Below are 19422 nucleotides of genomic sequence, written 5' to 3' on the forward strand. Positions count from 1 at the left end.
ATTTAATGTAACTAACAGAAGACAAATTCCCATTTGGAGCAGAAGTCCAGGACCAGATGTGCACGAGCTGGCAAAATCTGGGAGTAAAAAAAACACTAACAGATACCATCTCGGATGACATCACTGCACCTTTTGGGGGGAAAATGTGCCCTCCAAACAAGTCTTAAGGTATCATCAGCACGGGGCCACTTTGGTTCACACATTTATTTTTCAAAATAAGTGTAAATGTTACAGTTCATCGTCTAGGAAACATATTTACAAGGGTTTGCAACAGTGAAATAAATAAGGTTGTATAGAATATAGCAGATAGAAATGGTAAATAGTCTACAATGTGCAGCAGCTTTGGCTACCAAAAAGTTCATTTTTCCAAAGAAAAACAAAAACAAATCTCAAACTATAGTATTAATAAATAAAGCTATGTGAAAAAATAAATAAGGTACTCTTCTGTCCTACTAATTTAAACTACTTTTTTTTTTTTTTTTTTTTTTTTTACACATAGAAGAACAAAGAATTGCGGAAGCTTTAACAGTCGCCTCTTCATTTTTAAAGCACATGGTCATCATTCAAACAGACACAAATCTACTGAGTTACTACAGTATAACACTTCAATATAAATTGGTCTCCAACCAATTTTGGCATCAGAAATGGTCTTTGTATTGACAAATTGGCAATGGATTGAGAACTCTGATCCGAAACCCCTTTCCTATGTAACCCTGGTTTCTTTCGTAATGATTCTCACATTCTGTCCCCCCTCCACCCCCTCCCCCACCCCCAAACCCCCAGTGCTGATCAGATTGGTATGGAGCTACAACGCAACAGCGTGTTCACTTGAGTGGTTTAACATCTCCGGGGGCTTAATATGGCCTATCAAAATCCCTGATTAGGGCCTTTATCCCTCCAAGAATCCTGCGGTGAGCTTTCGACAAAAACACTGGCTCATAAGAAGAAGAAAAAAAGTGCCACGTCTCTTTAACAGGCGCTGATGTTGTAATGTGTAGCCTACCATTATGTACAGTTACTGGCAGGCTCCCCTTTTACACACTCACGTGTCATACGAAGGGGTGATGAGAAACCACCAGTGACGCTGTTCACTGATCACTGTTTTCTTAACGATTCCTTGACTTGGGTTTACAGTCATCAAATGAAAAAAAAAAATATCAAAAAAGAAAAATGCATTAAGGCTATAGAATTAAGGCTTTAAAATGAACCTTTACTTATTAACGCTAACATTCGGTGTGAACAGTAGCTCCACACACACACACACACACACACACACACACACACACACACACACACATACACACATACAGCTGTGAATTAAGTTATGAAGTGAGGCATGATATCAAAGGCATTCCTCCCAGGTCCAGATGAAGCGTCTGGCACTAGTTTATCTCCTCTGCAGTCAATAAAATGACCTTCTTCCTGGATGAACATCACTCCACCTCAACTCTGCGATCTTTTGAGATGATGAAGTACAACTGATGGGGTCGGACAAGGCTGGAAGCTGGAAAGATGAAGGCTTTTTGGCTGCGTTATACTGTGGACACGTTTGGAGAGGGAAATTCACGTGTTTCGTTTTGTAGAACGGCAGTTTTTTAGTTTGTTTGGGAGTTTTCTGAATGGAATGGCTCGGGTCATTTGAAGGGAGAAAACGAGGCTATTATTTGGGAAGCGTGTCCTTCCTGAAACTTGATCGTTGGTGGTGGGGGGAGGAGGGGAATGTTTAGACTGGCATTTTCAAAATGTTTTCAATCTTTCTGGCCCCACTGAGACACACCATAATAAAAAAACAAGAGGTGGCCAAGAACAACACTACAACAACAAGTACAAATACTGTAGAAATATACAAAAAAAAAACTAGGATGAAAACCACACATTCTAAAAGCAGGGGTTTGGAACTGGAGGTTGGGGGGCGGGGGGTCTCCATTATAAAGCCTGTTGACTTGCTATGATTTGGCTGCTGATTCAACTGGATCATCAGTTCCTTTGGCCTCCCTGTTGAAGGATTACATCCATGAAGCACTGCTGAACTGGGGGCACTGCTGAAGAGGGGCAGCATCCTCTACTTAAAACAGCAGCCCAAACCCCCTGTCCTAAAGCTTTTTCTTTTATATCTCCTCCTGTTGCCTCAAAGTTCCAGTTTCAAAAGGAGGCAATAATAATAAGCAAAAAAATAATATTACAATGTTCACAGTCAATGTCTGATTCTGACAGAGGAGCCTCTCTGGCTGCCTCCTTCTCTGTTTTTTTTTAAAGCAGAGCCCAGAGTGGCAGTGTCCTTTTTATATGTCCGTCCGTCCATCCATCCATCCGTCTCCTAGCATCTCTCTCCCACCCAGAGATCCAAACACAGAACAACATGGACACATTATAGAAGAGAACAGAGGTGGTTGGCTGTGTCTCTCGTAGAGCCTTCTCAGTTTTAACTGTCACACAAAGAGAAGTTGAAGGGGGAAGAGGGGTAAAACGGAGTTGGTGACAAAGGCCGACGCCCAAGGTGTGTGTGTGTGGTGCACTGTGTTGCACTCATCACCTTGGATACAGCAGCGTGTGTGTGTGTGTGAGAGAGAGAGAGAGTGGGAGGTGTCGGACAGCTCTGATCTACAGGTGGTGAGCTTTCTTTGTTGTTGTTGTAGTTTTTCTTTAGCGCTGCGTCCAGTTGTTGCCCATGCTCAGCTTGGCCCTGGGGATGGTCATCTTGTCCATCTCTGGAGAGAAGTGGATGATGCCGCAGTCGTTCTTCACATTCTGGAACTTGTTCTCCTTGGAGGGCTCCATGTAGACCACGGAGTTCTTGTTCACGTGCTTCTTCAGGATCACCGTCTAAGAAGAGGGGGGGGGAAGGGAAGGGGGGTGGTAGAAGAGCACAACCCATCGTTAGACCTAAATACGTTGACAGCTAGTAGGTGATGAAAGCATACTCTTTTGTGTTAGCTTGCACTTGTTTTTCATACAACTGATGACTTATGATAATACCCTCTGGCGAGATCTCATGGTATGGGTTTTACAATGACCTAGTAGATGTTTTCATAGATCGTTCGTGCAGAGAACTGCCGTGATAGGTTCAAAATACTAAATGTGTCATAAGAAGCGCAAGAGCATAGCCCGCCTCATCTAAACCGAATTTCTGTAGTTTCTACACGAATCCTAAAGCCCAGTCATTTAGCGCTGGTTGTGGCAGGGGCTGAAAGATCAGGGAGCTATTCTTTTAAAAGGTGCCTCAAAACAACAAGCTGATTTATGCTATTTTAACGGACAGCTTCTCACCTTCTTGGGCGCGCTGTAGCAGGACATCTGCACCCACTTCTTCTTCTTGTTGATGAGTAACGCCACGATGAGGAAGATGATGATGGCCAGGAGGAGACCTGCCAGGATCCAGGCTGCTGATTGGTAGACCAGGGCCATTTCGGTTTGGCTGGGGTAATTCTCTCCCAAAAGTGGCTCATCTTGTTTGGACACAAGACAACATTGGATATTGGATGTGCACTGAAAAAGAAATTAACTCTGGGTGTCTCTCCCAGAGAGATCATGTCTTTCTCCACTATCCATTTATGATTTTTTAAATGTTTGTCCAGCATGAGTTATTACTGTATTTTTATCACTCATTTATGAAAAAATGAGGGAACGCCCTGCATTAGTATAAACACTTGCAGAGATTGGCAGGGACTAGAGTGCACACTACTACTACATTAAAGGGAATTTGGAGGGATGGCGGAGTACGTTGGGATTTTTCAATGAGCAGGTACCTGTGTCGGCAATGATGGGCGGCACAGTGGCAGTGGTGATCCACACCGCACTCCCCACTGTGACTGAGGCCGTGGTCCTGGGGGCGTTGGTTGCTACCATCACCGGCACAGACGTGGTCATTTCTGTTCACACAGGAATGAGAATCCGTCAACAATATCACTGGCGTAATGCAAAACATTCCAGACATAAACATTTCCCAACTGTGTGAGTCTGTGTATAAATTCCCCAGAGTCTCCCTTGATAAGCTGTGTTTACAGGAGCTGTCCTCTTAACTTCCACTGTACCACTTTTGTACCAGGCATTATGTAAAAGAGCTCTGTTTTCCAGTGGGCAAATAATAAAGAAACAAAAGGCCCCCATTGGAAAACGGCTACATGTCAGGGTTTAACAATGGGAGCCTATGCTGGGGTTTTCCTCTATAGGAAAAGCTGACATGGAGCTTTGCCTTCCTGTGCCGCCACAGAGAGAGTGTTGCAGGGCCGGGGGACAGGAAACACGTGTGAATGTGCGGATGCTCGAGGAATGTTTTTGCTCTTAGTGGACCGTGTGTGTGTGTGTGTGTGTGTTTGTGTGTCACATGGAATGTTGGGACGAATGATGGTGTTTGCCTATGCAGCGCCGGAGTGGCTGTGTGTCTAACGAACAAACACATGCGCACACATTCAGTCTGGAAACGGGCATTCCCTCAAGTACGCTCTTTTTATTCTTTTTTTTTTTTACATGTAGCGTTATGAGGTACAACTTTCCCAGCAGCAGTCTGTGCCTTGTTCCAGCAGTACCACTTAACACTTCAGGCTCTCAGTTTGTGGAATTGTTACACTATTTTAATCTGCAAAATAAACTTTGTTTAGGATGTATAAACTCTAAGGTTAGTATATTATTAGTGTCGAGAATTTTTTTTTGTCAAAGCTGGGCCTTAGGGCATCTTGGGTGCATATAGTTCTAAAGGGCAGCTTTCTCCTTGTTGCGACGCACGTAAATACTCACCAAGACAGTGTGGGCAGCACTGGCCCTTGCGTAAGAGGGGCACCCTACAGTTGGCAGCCGGACAGCGCTGTGAGAAACACTGAATGGTGCCGTTGTTGCAGGTGCAGCTGGTGCAGGCGTTGGCCTTCCAGGAGTCTCCGGCCAGAAGCACGTCTCCATCGTTGGTTATGCAGTACTCCTGCTGGCTGTTGTTCACTGGCAGCAAGGGGCTCTGCGTCTCCTCTGTGGTGGCACAAGGTATCAATAGGGTTAATAGTGATAATACTCAAAGAGTTAAAGCCTCTAGAACACCTGGTCTAAAATAGTCAAATACAATATATGATGTCAAAGTTGAGTGTGTCAATAAGGTTAAAAAAAATCTGATTGAAAATCAATGGTCATAATTATTTGAAAAAACTGTTTTACTCTCTAGACTGTTTGAGAGGGCTGTGTGGGCGTGGCCTTAACCAGCAGTCTCCATGGCAACAGCCATTGTTTTGATAGATCGTTCGTGCAGAGAACTACCGTGATTGGTTCAAAATACTTAATGTGTCATAAGAAGCAGAGCATAGGCCGCCTCATCTTAACTGAATTTTTGTTAAGTTTATCAAACTTGAATGACAATATCTTTAATTTGGATTGATAAATATGCCCAACTCTTTCAGACACTTATTATCATGCAACTAACTCCCCAATTACATAGTCTGAAGTATTTTGTGGATTTGGGTTGACAGGGGCTTTAAGGTAAGACAGGGGGCTGCATGCCAGGTCGTGTTGCAGCCTCTGTCCTTACGTTATAGGACTTGGCGATGTAAAGACAGTGACTAAGTAAAGCTTGTAAAGGATTGCCCTTTTTCAAAGGCAAAAACCCACGGAGAGGCCTGCTTCTACATGCCTCTTGCATGTATACCTGCTGTATAACATCTCAATCCACCAAGTGTATGGGACCTTTGGGGTTACGTTCAAGAAACGATGCTTTACTGTATGTTAAACACAAACACAAGTGACTATATGGCACGTGTCTATTCTGAGACCTTATCTCGTATCTCATCAGAGACACAGATGCACGGCCTTCTCATGACCACAGACTTAGTTAGCGCTGCCCTACAGTATGTACATACATCATAGGGCCTGTCAGTGAGAAGTGTATTATTCCCACATTCCTGGTGGCCAGGCCCATACATATATCAAAGGCCGCCCTCTGACAATCTGCTTGTGTGAGAGGGGAGATGCAGTGATAAGGCAGGCCGGCATTCTCAAGGAGCAGTGGCTCTCAGGCGCAGTCATGCATTGCTGATTTGTGGGCCCCATGCTTTGGGAGTGCTGGGGATATGTTGATTCTAAGTGTGTGAGAGAGGCTTGAGTGTTTGGACACACTTGTAAATAAAATATGCGTGTGGCTTTTTGTGTTTCGCCGAGACATGTGCGTCGTGGGTTTTATTCCCATAACTGGAGGAATGGCTCAGATTGATTGAAAAAATTTGTAACATTCTTGCTCCCTCCCAACTTTCGGGGGAGAGTTGGATGAACTTATGGTGCGGGTTGCAGGGGGCGAGAGCACTCCACATGTGCTGCAGCCTGCCTTGAGGATCACTATATGTAAACCCAACCGGTCTTGGCTGGTTTTTCTTTATGAGTCTGCGCGCCTGACATAAAACTGCCCCGACAGAGTGCAACATGCAAGACCTTCTAAGACCACATGCTGATAAATACATCCAAAACAGCTTTGTACTACTTCTACCCGCTAACCCAATGTCTGACGCACCCCAGGGTTTTTATCCTAAAACTAACGACAGCTTTCCTTAACCTTGGCCTTTTCCCCCCCATTACCTGGGCATACGTGGCAACAGGTGTCCTTGTTTCTGATTGGTGTCTGGCAGAGAGCAGGGGGACACACTTCAGTGTCGCACAGGACGCGTCCCTTCCTGCAGGTGCAGCGCGTGCACTCGTCCAGGTTCCAGGTCTCCCCCTCCACGTAAAACTCCCCTCCGGGCGCCCGGCACACCACCATGTCCATCCCCTCTGGCTGGCCGCTGCCTGACTCGTCTGCAGTGGAGGAGGGAGGGAGGGAAAGAAAAGGAAACAGTCACGTGTGTGTTCTGCTATCAAATTAACATTCAGGTGGTCCCTGCTAACCAAACATAAATGTAAAGGTGCAGTCAGCAATTATAGAGAGTTTGTTGTAAATATTTTTTTTTTGTCAAAATCAGTGAATATCTCCTCATGATCCACTACCTGTCCGTATACTGTGTATAAAAAATCTGGTGTTAATACACTGCCTAGGCTTTTGTAAACTGGTATGCAAATAAAGAAGGGGACTCACGATAGCTAGCAAACATGCCCGTTTACAGAGCCCAGGCTGTGTATTAACAATGGATATTATTTCAGTGCACATACTTTCAAAATATGTTTGATTTCAAAATCAGTGAATAGCTGCACACTAGCTGATCCACTAACTTTCCGAAGTGAGTTATTTTGACAACAAGCATTCTCCAGAATCGCTGACTCCACCTTTAACCTGTAACAATAACAACTACACAACAAAGTTCAACAACAATCTTCAGAGAGTAAACAGCCTTTGGTTACTACAATAAAGATGCATGGTAGAGACCAATTAAAAAAAGAAGCCTCAGGGCGGTGTAGGGTGTGTGGTGTCCCAAGTTGTGTTTTGACATTGGTTAAGTTAAAAAACAGTGTGCTGTCCAACAGAGTAGCAGCAGACATCTGTAAAGTGTTAGCCTGTTGTCCCCTGACTGCAAAGTGTGTGTAGCTTTTGAAAGTTGTAGACATTCTCCAACGCCTAAATATTTGAACAGCCAACTGAGTCACCCCTCCATAAATATCCTGCATGAGTCGGATGGTTGTGGATGAAAAAGAGTGGGTGTGGATCAGTGCGGCTTCCGTTTTTAAGAGAAACAGACAGAGACTGTGTGTTTGAGGAGTATAAGTGGCCGGCAAGTCTAAGGCCTCAAAGCCAGCTAATAACCCAAAGTTCACAGTTATATTTGCTGGTAGGGGACTGTATACTCTCTGTGTGTGTGTGTGTGTGTGTGTGTGTGTGTGTGTGTGTGTGTGTGTGTGTGTGTGTGTGTGTGTGTGTGTGTGTGTGTGTGTGTGTGTGTGTGTGTGTGTGTGAGAGAGAGAGACTTATACTGTATGTGTTGATATATGGATTGTGTGGATTTTCTATTGCTTGAGGGGAAAGTCAAACTTATCCTGCCTGCACCATTGGTAGAGTTTGTCTGTAAATACGTCTTTAAATAAGGAGAAGATTTAAATGGTTTAATTCAGCTGATTAAAACACATGTCTTACTTTTGTCATTTTGCCAATCATTTTGATTCATTATTAAAGTAATTGCTGAGATTGGGGAACATGGCACAATTGCAACAATGAAGTTGTGAAAGTGAGTGCATGTGTAATGTTGGTCATGACCCCGCAATGAGGTCATTGCATAGAAAAGTGTTGCATGAAAAACTATGGCATGCAACATATGTTAGGTCAAAGCCTGAACCAGGAGGTCAGTTTCCAAACAGTGATGGATGTTTAAGCAAAGGAATGCATCAGTCTGACTGACTATACAGTATGATGTATTACTTGCCACATAGGTCATAACCTGATCGAAGCATTCCCAGATCTCAACAAGTAACAAGTAACTTTGTGGATGTCTCATCTTTATGAAACAAAACAACAAAAATATGCCCAGTTTATAATAACCTGGGCACATTTCTCAGGAATTTCTCTTTTCAAACTGGATATATAATTGCAGAGACATACCTTCACATGTAGGGCAACACTGGTCAGGCCTCACGACTGGATGAGCACAGCTGGGCACGGGGCAGGATATGAGCACACACATCTCCCGTCCGGAGTGGCAGTAGCAGTCCCGACAGCCATCGTGCCAGCCGTCACCTTCCTCGTATCGGTGCCCGTTGGAGGTGAGGCAATAGCTGGGCATTGGGGCCGGGGCAGTGGTGCTTGGGACATGGCCATTTTCTGAGGACAAAAAAAAACAAAGAAAAGGCACAGACATTACTGGGGTGGCTGAAGACTTGTGGTGTAGCTGTCCAAAACCTCAAAAAGAAACACAGTCTGCATCGGTATGGAACCTTGTTAATTCACTGTGGAAATTTCATTAAGTGCATTTATGATTTTCAGTGAAAAGGGCCAATGTTATTGTCTAGAGGTCCAATTTCATTAGAGGCTCAAGTGAGAGCTACGTGGTTATGGTTCCATACTGGAACATTCAGCAGTCATGAACTGAAAGTCATTTGCTGGAAAATGCTTTTTGTTGACATACCAGTTTACAGAGCCTAGGTTGAGTATAAACACCATATTTGTTTTCATTGCACACACAGTACAAACAGGTAACGGATCTTGAGGAGCTATTTACTGAAAAGAAGTGATTTTGACAACAAGCGATCTCCAGTATTCCTGACTCCACCTTTAATGTTCTAATAATCTTTTTTTAAAATCCCGCCTCAAATAAACCTGAATGAATTTTCCAGAGTTTTTGTCAACTGACGAAAAAAAAGCTAAAAGATTGTAGCTGAGGGACTCATAGAACTTTTAAGGGCCCGGGTTGCCAGTAACTGGGCCCCAGCATGTGTTAAACTCAGCAGGGCTCTTAAAGCTTGAACAGATCCACTGGGATCTGGAACAAAGTCGAACACAGTGAACTGTTTGACATTGCCGAGTTCAGGCAGATGTTTCGATGTCTCGACTCTTTGGTTTAAATCTTTAAAACACACCAACACACAAGAAAAAACATACCTCCAAAAAAAGTTTCCCATCCCTAATTATTTTAACAGTCAACAGAGATACTGACAAGAGTTTCTGAATCCAGTAAACAGCAGTTTATTTGCATTAGGCACTGCACTGTATGTGGTTGTCCATCTGTTTTTGGAGATGAGGAGCCGGGTGCACTGATCACCTCGCCATACAGGAAAACCATAAGTACATATTTTAGGCTGAAATATTAATAACATAGCTAAACTGGCAAGATGAACACATCAAATAAAATGTTGCGGAGGAGCACAACTACTTCATCTGTACACTTGCTTTTAACTTAGGGTTTGAGGGAATCTAATTAAAGGTGCACACACACAGCGGCAGCCCCTGGATCAAGCTGAACACCAACACGAACCAAAACAGGCACACATAGACACATAGTCTCTACAGCACAGGAGCAGCAGAAGGTCACATGAAATCAAAGCTATACAGACTTAGTGGCAGAAATTCAACTCTGCTGAAAGGGCTCACCTATCTCCTTCCATCCTTTACCCTTTCTACAGCTCACAGTTTTAGGACTCTACTGTGGAACTGTTGCTGTCTATCAAGTGGTCATTTTATTGATCTATCATACATGGGGTTAAAAGTCCTCCATGGAGTCCATTTCATAGGTAGTTTTCCTATTCGATATTGAGTTGTGTTGTGTAAGAGTGAAAAATGTTGGCCAGACAGTAGTGACCGAGCAGAAGACATGATCTCATCCTAACCAGCACTGCTCATCCTCTTGGGACCATGCATGCGTTATACTACATTTTGGGGCCAGCAGTTGTTAAAATCTTCCCCAAAAAAAGAAAAATCCAAAAATATTATGTCTAAAGAGGCCTATTAAATGTCTTCTTCTAGCTGAGTGAACATGAAATAAAATGCACGTTCCTACTTCCTACCAAATCATACTATCTTGTGAAAGCACAAGCAATCAATCCCCATAGAACTGTCCCATTGTGGTGTTATTAAGTCAGAAACATTGGGACTATTGCGCAGTATTTTGAAGCAGCGTAGTTACCTTTACACATGCAGATGGAGCAGCCCTTCCTGTTCTGTCGATAGCCCTCGCTGCAGTGCTTGTCACAGGTGAAAGGCGGACACTTGACACAGCGACACATCTCGCAGCCATGCTTGTTCCTCCTGTGGAGCAAAAAAAAAAAACATAAGCATGGTGTATATATACTAAAAACCCGCATATAAAACTCAAGTATTCAGACTTCATGTCAGGAGGTCAACAATGCCACCTTTGTGCAGCTCAGAATGTTTAGCTTGGCATTAAGGATATCTCGCAGCATGGTGGTTGTTGCCATCGAGTGAAACCCAGATGCTCAAATCTGGTACAATCAACATCTGGACCTGCTTTTACCCCTTTCTTTATAAGCTGTCTTTCAAGAAGGCAAAATAAAAAAAGGCCAACACGTGAGATCCCAAACGCTATGAACGGCACAATCTAAAGCCAATTCAGATGCTTTCAATTCACCCCTGTTGCCATCCTTATTGCTCCAAAAGCCTTTGAGGGATATATAGGAGCACCAAAGAGCAGCCGCCTGTACATAGGCTAAAATAAGCATGCCGATTCGGGACTATAGAGAAAAAGGAAAGATAGGGCCTTCTGATGGTCAGATACGAGCTGAGTGCTGATTTGTAAAAATACGAGATCATTTAAGTAAACTCAACCAGGAATGAAAATTGAGTCCAGTTGTCACAGCATACAAATGTAGAGGAGATAATTTGTGCTAAAACTGCAGAAAATAGTAATAGGCTGGTTGGACTTATCTGCTCAGTAAAACACAGAGGGGCAATGGGTTGATAAATGATCAAAACCCAGATGAAAGAATGACCTACTACATCTACACGGCTCTACTTACAGCCTCCGCCTTCCCCGTCTCCCATTCAAGGTAAGTGATGATACCTATTTTATGAAGCAGTAGCCTCATTAGGCATTGGTAATTACTATATTAATCTTCATATGCCACTGTAACATAAATAAAAGAAGCCAGCTCGAACCGTTGGATAGGTGCTGAAGAGGCTGGGGGCATGTCAGACTCAGCAAACGGAGCACCGTATCTATGCTGAAGCAGCAATAACAGCTATTGAAACAACAGGGGTGAGGGGTTTGGGCCCAGTGCCTCACTGTACAAATACAGAGACAGAGAGTGCTGCGACCTTAGAGCAAGGCTTTGTGCAAAGATGGTGTGTGGAATGCCAAGCAGTGCTCTGGGCTCCAGGGGGATAGATGGGCTTTGGGGGAGGCACTGGGGTGGTGGTGCTGTGGTGGGGAGGGGGGACAAGCCCTGGGACTGCTGCTGGCTCGGCACAATTTCCAGTTTGCTGCAACTGCGATTGGCCGGAACAATGTCATTCGCGACCTGCGAGGTCAAAGTGAGGATTTTTAAGCTATGAGGGATGGAAAACACAACATCCATTCTTAAAGCCTCTGGAAATCTGGCCTAAAATAGTAAAACAAATATATCAATATATACAATATATGGTATGAAAGATTTTACTAAATTTGGATTGAAAATAAATGTTCTTAAAAATGAAAAAAGTTAGTTTAAAAAATAGAAGAAGCTTTTTTACTGTCCAGACCGTTTGACAGGACTGTGTGGGCGTGGCCATATCTCCATGGCAACAGTCATTGTTTTCATAGAATATTCGGGCAGAGACCTGCTGTGATTAGTTCAAAATACTTATAATAGTGTCATAAGAAACAGAGCATAGCCCGCCTCATCCAAACCGAATTTCTGTAAAGTTGATCAAACTTAAATGACAATATCTTTAATTTGCATTGATAAATATGCCGAACTCTTTTCAGATGCCTACTATCATGCAACTAACTCCCCAAATGACATAGTTAGAAGTATTTTGTGAATTTGGGTTTACAGGGGGCTTTAAGAACTACCCTGAGAATCTCTGTGGAGAGGATGGTTGGACAACACCGCTGCTTACAGTACTCACACAGGATGTCATCAATACAAGCAGTACAAACAGAGATCCTTTGTGCCTTTTGGTTTCTTTGTGGCGGCTGGCTGCATCGAGAGAGATCTTTGTGTGAGAAGAAGACTGATCTGCATTGCAAGACTGGCAAGACTTCTGAGGCCCAGACCTTAACAGCTGCTTATGAAGGATAAAGCCAGGACTTCCTGCCCTTTCTATTCCCCACGGGGTCCCCCTGCACACTCTCTCTCCTCTGGCATCCCGCGCAGACATATCGGATCCATCTTGAGCCGTGAGCACGGTTGAGATACCAGAAGAATCCCGACTGTATAGGTTTTCATGAAGGCAGCTTTTGTCCTGATGTGTTTTTGATCGTTGTTTTGAGACGGAACCGTGATTTATGAAATGAGAGGGGTGCCTGGGGACCAAATGTCCCGGTAGAGAGAAGCACTTCCAGATGTTTGATTGGGTTTAAATGGGATTATAAGAGGAGTTGCACAGTGGGGCTGAGAGGCTAGTCCGGACCTCACAGTGAAACAGGCTCACACACACACACACGCACACACACACACACACACACGCAAGCACGCACACACACACACACACACACACACACACACACACACACACACACACACACACACACAGGCGCATATTTAGAGACCTGGGATTGACCACCAAGGTAGTCCCTTTGATGTTTAATGCCAAACTACTGTCGCGACAGCCACTTCCAGAAGGAAGTGAAACAGGCACAAGACCAAACAGGTACTGACATCTGGGTATCACTTGAAGTATTGTACTTGTGATTTAAATACAGGTTTAAGGACACAGCTATTTTCCCAGGAGTACAAACTCTCTTTATGAAACCGATCACCTCTCAACGCAATCACAGAATTTCTATCTAGAGACTAAAGACCACCAAAGCATTTGAACAGATTGCGCGTTTGGTTGGTGGGCGTTTTGCGGGTGACAACAGGTGTAAACATGGTAGAGGAACTATATTTAAATAAGGGTTTTTGCGTGTGTTTTTTTCGCCATGGCGCATTTGGACGAAGCGCAGAGTGACCGCTAGCACGGTGAGAAATGTAATTCTATTCAGTGCGTCCTGAGTGTGTGGAAATCCTACTATGTACCTGCCCATCCTGCATTACGTAGAATAAGACGCCAGCAGAAAAAAGGTACAGTGTGCTGTAATGACCCAGATGCAAGGAAATGCACAGTTGCAAGTAGTTTTGGCATGGCACGGCATTCAAACAGGATAAATAAAGACACAGTCACAATAACTGCAATCATTCTGAAGCTTTGTAAACCATAGTGTGCATGCTCAATTAACCTATTTGTATCTACTCCCAATATTTTGCGCACTAGGGTAGAAATGGCCGTTATTTCATATTCATTTGGGCAAACCTAAATGTACTGCTTGCATGTTTTTTTTAAAGAAATCTAATTTGTACATGTTTTTACGTTTATACATGTTGATACGTAAACCTTTAATAAATCCCTTGGAGTTTTCTGTCCTACGAGTATGTTAGAGCAAAGTGTGTGGTTTCCTCATACACAGTATCTGTATCTGCATGTCAGGGCACTGACAGGCTGAAAACACGGATGACAAACGAGTGGTGAACGTAGGTGAACCTGGGGGCAGGGGGGATGAAGAATCCACGGGGTCACTGTGTGTACTTACACATATCCGTAGGGGCAGGTCTTAGTGCAGGTCAAAGGTCGACACTTGGGCACAGGGATGCTGCACTCGCACACCTCACAGCCAAAATCGTCCCTCTCGTATCCCATGGGGCATTGCAGGGAACAGTATTTCCCCAGGTCAGGGCAGGAGTCATCTGAAATAGTTGAGTGGGGGAGCGGTCATCTTATTATGGGCACAACAATCCATCAAAGGCGAAAGGCATGAGTTACTATGGGGCATAGGAAATAACATAGATTGAGGGAAAGTTGACTTACTGTTGAGACATTGGCAGAGCAGGCATCCATTTTTGTCTTGCTGGAAGCCATAAGGGCAGTCGTTCACTGACAGCGAGCAGTTTTCCAGGGGAGCACATAGCATGGGGCTGACTGTTTCATAAGACGGCTCTGGAGAACAATGGAGATGACGGAGGGTGAGAACTTTGCAAGAGAGCGACAGTGTTCACAATGCACAACAAGGAACAAACTTTCTTTTATGGGTATCTTTCAGTTTTTTTTCTATATATATATATATACACAGTATATACATACAGTATATGAGTGCTAGGATCCCCTCAGGTGTAATCCCTAATCCATGCTTTTTGTGCCAACTGTAATAACTACCTGTTTGCACTGCTCTTATTTAGGAGTAAACAGTGATTACAGATAAATGTAGAGCAATTACACCAGGGTGGGTCGCACTGTAAGGGGCGCTATACCTCTCTTTCTTATTGTGTGGAACTGTCTCCCATTAATAAGTTGGATGTGTCTTAGGGGTGTGTTTTAAACTGTTTGACTACCAGTGAAGATAATAGATGGTCCCCTGGACTGAAGTCAGACTGTGGCACCGCCTAGACCCTCCTGAATCGAGGCCAGCTTTTATCGCAAAAGCCGCAATAAACAAGGATAGTTTGGAACCACACAAATTCGTGCACCACAGCTTTTTCCCCCTCAAAACGTCTCCTGCCACGTTCGGTGGGAGGAGCAGCCCAACGAGCTGTAACTAATTACGCTTGCAAAAAAAAAGCAAAAGATCCACTTCAATTATGCAGCCTTGAGCTTTAAAAGCACAGCCTCAAACATGCAGAGGTGGCTCTCATTTGGCGGGGCAGCGGTAATAAAGGAACATAAAGAACCCTGGAGCTCCAAGAATGCTCGGCGGCCTCCCCTTTAATGAGCCCATGCCGACACGGCCTCTGTAGCAAAGCCGCGGGGCCACGGGAGCCTCCGACGTGTGGTATGTGGGCTAATGTGTACCTCGTATACAGTAGATATGAGCTATTGTTGTCATAAAAAACGACAGGTGCTATTTGGTTTGAAGAGCTTGAACAGGCTTCTTCTCTTTTACCTTCACAGAAGGGACAGCACTCTCCCGGGATCTTGACGGGGTTTTGACAGCTCTGTTTGCAGGCCATGGCCGTGCAGTGGGGCTCTCCGTCCACACACTGGCAGAAAGTGCAGTCGTCCTCTTTCCACTGCTCCTCGTGGGCTCGTAGTTTGTTATTCACCCAGCAGCTGGCCTTGGTGCTGTCCATGGACAGTAACTCAACATCTGGGAGGGACAGAAAGAGACACGCACGTTGTGGATTAAGGAAAGCAAGTGAGAGAAGAGGAGAACCTTTGATCCCGATTCACAGCAAAGTCATGTATAGTTTAGTTTGGCTACCATGCATGGCATTGAAAGCCAAAGCTACAGTCCAATGTATCCTATGCTACATCCTTTATCGTAATCGAATTAGCAGGAGGCTCAGTGAGATCAGAGCTGAAAGAAGCAGGATACTCCATGAGGGAGCAAACTAGATATGGGAACTGGCTTGTGACCAAGACCTATGGAGAGAACACTGTTGAATTGCATTGACCTATCTACATTCATAAAAGGGGAGAGGCCCTTGGCTTTTTGACAACATATGTAGGGACTTAAGTAGTAATGAGAAAGACAAGTTTGAGGGTATCACTGTGTCGTCCCGAGAGGGATGTGATCATTGGGAACACAGCAAGGGTTGGGACATTCGTAACTCCACGGCCCCCACAGTGTCTACTCACTTCTTGGCCAAAAGTTTGAACTCATCCATGGGAGTTTTTCAGCTGTGTCCCCTGAGGTCAGAGGGCCAGGTCAATGTTTGTTACCATAAACTTTGCTCTACAGCAAAGAAAGCACCTTTAAATCATTTTTGATCAGTGTCCACTGGCCATAAGTCCTAAGTAGTAACCCTATAGTTTAGGACAGTTTAAAAGCCATTCTGCATGATGCCTGCCCCCAGCTCTGAGAGCCTTTGTTTTCATTTACTATAAACAGCTTTAAATGTTTCGGTAACACTCTGTTTATTGGGAACAGAGGCAGGTTAAAAGGAGCATTGTATTTGTGTGTCGGCATGAAACCAAGGCGTGTTCATATTTCTCTGTGTTTACGGGTTTGTTGTGAGTTTACTGAGTGTGTGTCGGAGGGAGAAAAGGTGCTGTGTGCTCGCTGTGCACGGGAGTCCTATTTGCCCTCTGATCCCAGCTGAGATTTGGCTGCTGAGGTTCCGCCCATCTGGCTGTGATTAACATGAACAGGATCTATTTTTCTCCCCTCTCCCTCTTTCTCTCTGTCAAACAGACTCCCTGTGTACAGTGTGTTATGATGAAACGTTAAAGGGCCACTCCGGGATTTAAGTATGATTGTTTTTTTTTGTTTTAGGTACTGGTTAAGCTCCAAAAAAAACTGAAGCCTACACTTCCCAGGATTTATGCAATGGGATAGCAACTTTCGGTTTCCAAGCCAAAATTCCATGACTTTCACAGACATGTCAAAGCTTCTCCAGAACGGTTTCTCACAGGTTAAGTAGAACAATCTCATATGAAAAACGGGGCTCTTTGCTTGCTAAATACAGCCCAATGTTCACTGGCTAGTGGCTAACCTTGTCTGTCTGGTGTTGATGGGCAGGTATAGTAAGGGAGTTTATCTGCCTTTATCCTGGCCCAACTGTAAACGGTACATATGAGAATGGTAAGAATGACCCAAAACATAAAGGTCTAAAAGACACAAAAGCATTCCATAGAGCTGAGTCTACCTACAACGTTTAGTAATAGTTCTCTGTGGGTTTATCATTACAAGCAACCCTTTCAGCATTACACAAAGTCAATTGATCAGTTATTAGTATGGAAATAGTGATTGCAGAGCTTCATGTGTAATCACAAACAGGTAACCTTAAGTATATGTTTTAATCCAGATTAAGAGCATTACAGTCGATGTTCTCCGCAGTGAGCCGTGCGGTAAGTGAGTGAAGCTTTCCATAAGAGGAAGATGAAAGCATTCCATACCATCCAAATGCCTACATATACCAGGTGTACTTTCAACACCGACCTAACATGATCCCTTTTACAGTCTTGCTTTTTTTCTTCTTCACTCTCTGTCTCTCTCACGCGCCCGCTCAACTGTAACCAAGCAGGCGGAGAGGCCAAAAACTGGCTACTGTCTCCGTCCACACTAACTTCTGGCAATCTGTAATGTGGTTGCCATTTGCGCTGGAACCTCATTTCTTTTAACAATCCCATAAGTGCACATATCAGAGTTCCCTAACTGGCTTTGAGCATGTGAGTCCCCCCCCCTCTCCCCCACCCCCATTAAGCCAGCGCCAGATCTTACAAAGCAAAGCGGCACACTTCTGAAAGAGGGTTTTTATGTTCATTAGGCTCCCCCAGTGGAAATCAATCCCCGGCAGGCCATATAGTGCACCTCTATGTATGGCAGGTATGTTAACAGCTGTAGACGCTGGTGATATGAGGAAGCTATTAAGGTGGGGTCGCGTGAGGTAAATGTCAGATGAGGTGGATTTTGATAGCTCCTCTACTCCTCTCCTGGATCAATTTTCCACACAGACTGAACAGGCCTACTCATCTACTGTATGCTACCATGCCTGCAGCTTAACGGTGGAGTCAGCCATTGTGGAGAATGCTTATTGTCAACATCACCATTCCCTCCTTGTAGGTACTGTGTGCACGCTGGAAAAAAAAATCTGTGTTAATACACAGCCTAGGCTCTGTAAACTGGCTACGGTGACCCACTTTGTTTACATACCCTTAGTTTGCTTGCCTGTATTACAGAGCCTAGGCTGTGTATTAACACCATTCCTTTTTCAGCACAAACACAGTACTTTCTCCAGAATCGCTGACCCCACCTTTAAATCTCAAAAGAACTGTAAGTGTAAATCCCATTATCCCAATCCCAATTTTAATGGTGTATTGTTCTGCTAAATGAAGAAACAAAATGGCCTATCTCAACATACAAAATAATAAGGCAATTGTGTGTACCTAGGCAGACAGGGCAACACTCGCCCTCAGGAATGTAGAAATTTTCACAGTCCAGCTCAGCGCATTCTGCCTTGGAGCAGAAGGAGATTCCTCCACGGCACTGACACAGCCAGCAGGGGTCCATGCGGTACACCTCTCCCTCCGAAAACTCCTTCCCATTGTGGACACACTTGGGAGAAACTAAGGATGAAAAAAGAAGAGGGCGTAGATGTCAATACAGATGCTGTCAACCTTAAACTAAACAACATGTGGGAATGACAATGGCTAACAGACTCTGCGGTTGACAAACAGGCTAATGTGCTCTGTCAGGTGTTTATCGCTTGTGGCAACGATTAACGCAAGAATTTTCCCCTCGTGACTGTGACGTAAAAAAAAATCGCCTTTTAATCACAAATGTCAAACTTGATCGGTGAGAGGCTATTGCGACTGTATACGATCAATTAAAAAATCCATAAACATCCATTCATTTTACTGCCATTGACGCAAAGGTTTATCCGAAACCAAATGGTGCTGAGGTAGGTTAAGCCCATGGGGTGGAATGGCATCCATCAGACAATGAAGCCAGGTCCATGAGGAGGAATTTCACAGGGATCTATCAAGTCTCGAAAAAGGCGTTGTTGGACTATTGCACTGTAGAGTTAAAGAAAACAGTAGTGGGTCTGAGGATTTTGGCAGAATCTGGGCTCAGTGTGCTGGCGGCAGGTGGAGTGAATCAATGCTCTGGCCTGCCTTTTCTCCCCAAAAGCATCTGAGCACTTAGAATCTCCTTTCTAGTGGTGTCTTCCTCTATTATGAAATAAAAATGAGCTTAGTTGTAGCACCGTTTTTTAAAAGAAAGGTCTGGTCACCAGGGCCCAGTAAAGCCAAAATATGTATGGGAAAAACCTGGACCAGATCATTTCCCAATTGGCACTTGGTGTATGAATCCTTGCATGTGTGTGTGTGTGTGTGTGTGTGTGTGTGTGTGTGTGTGTGTGTGTGTGTGTGTGTGTGTGTGTGTGTGTGTGTGTGTGTGTGTGTGTGTG

At 44.2% G+C, this 19422-nt stretch overlaps 1 protein-coding gene across 1 annotated transcript in view; it reads right to left on the reverse strand.

Annotated features, from left to right (window-relative positions):
* Positions 1-790: 790 nt before the first annotated feature.
* Positions 791-19422, reverse strand: part of LOC307262135 (cysteine-rich motor neuron 1 protein) — a 35372-nt gene continuing 16740 nt past the window's right edge. Inside the window, exons 5-15 of the mRNA XM_080042907.1 lie at positions 18398-18577; positions 15453-15656; positions 14384-14512; positions 14109-14262; positions 10506-10627; positions 8489-8707; positions 6544-6759; positions 4735-4956; positions 3747-3869; positions 3268-3446; positions 791-2823 (exon numbers count right to left, since the gene is read on the reverse strand). Of these exons, the coding sequence (XP_079899033.1) occupies positions 2644-2823; positions 3268-3446; positions 3747-3869; positions 4735-4956; positions 6544-6759; positions 8489-8707; positions 10506-10627; positions 14109-14262; positions 14384-14512; positions 15453-15656; positions 18398-18577 (1928 nt within the window). The 3' untranslated portion in view covers positions 791-2643. The remainder of the gene's footprint in view (positions 2824-3267; positions 3447-3746; positions 3870-4734; positions 4957-6543; positions 6760-8488; positions 8708-10505; positions 10628-14108; positions 14263-14383; positions 14513-15452; positions 15657-18397; positions 18578-19422) is intronic.

This window comes from Ammodytes marinus (assembly GCF_949987685.1).
Source record: "Ammodytes marinus genome assembly, chromosome: 15".
Taxonomy (NCBI): domain Eukaryota; kingdom Metazoa; phylum Chordata; class Actinopteri; order Uranoscopiformes; family Ammodytidae; genus Ammodytes; species Ammodytes marinus.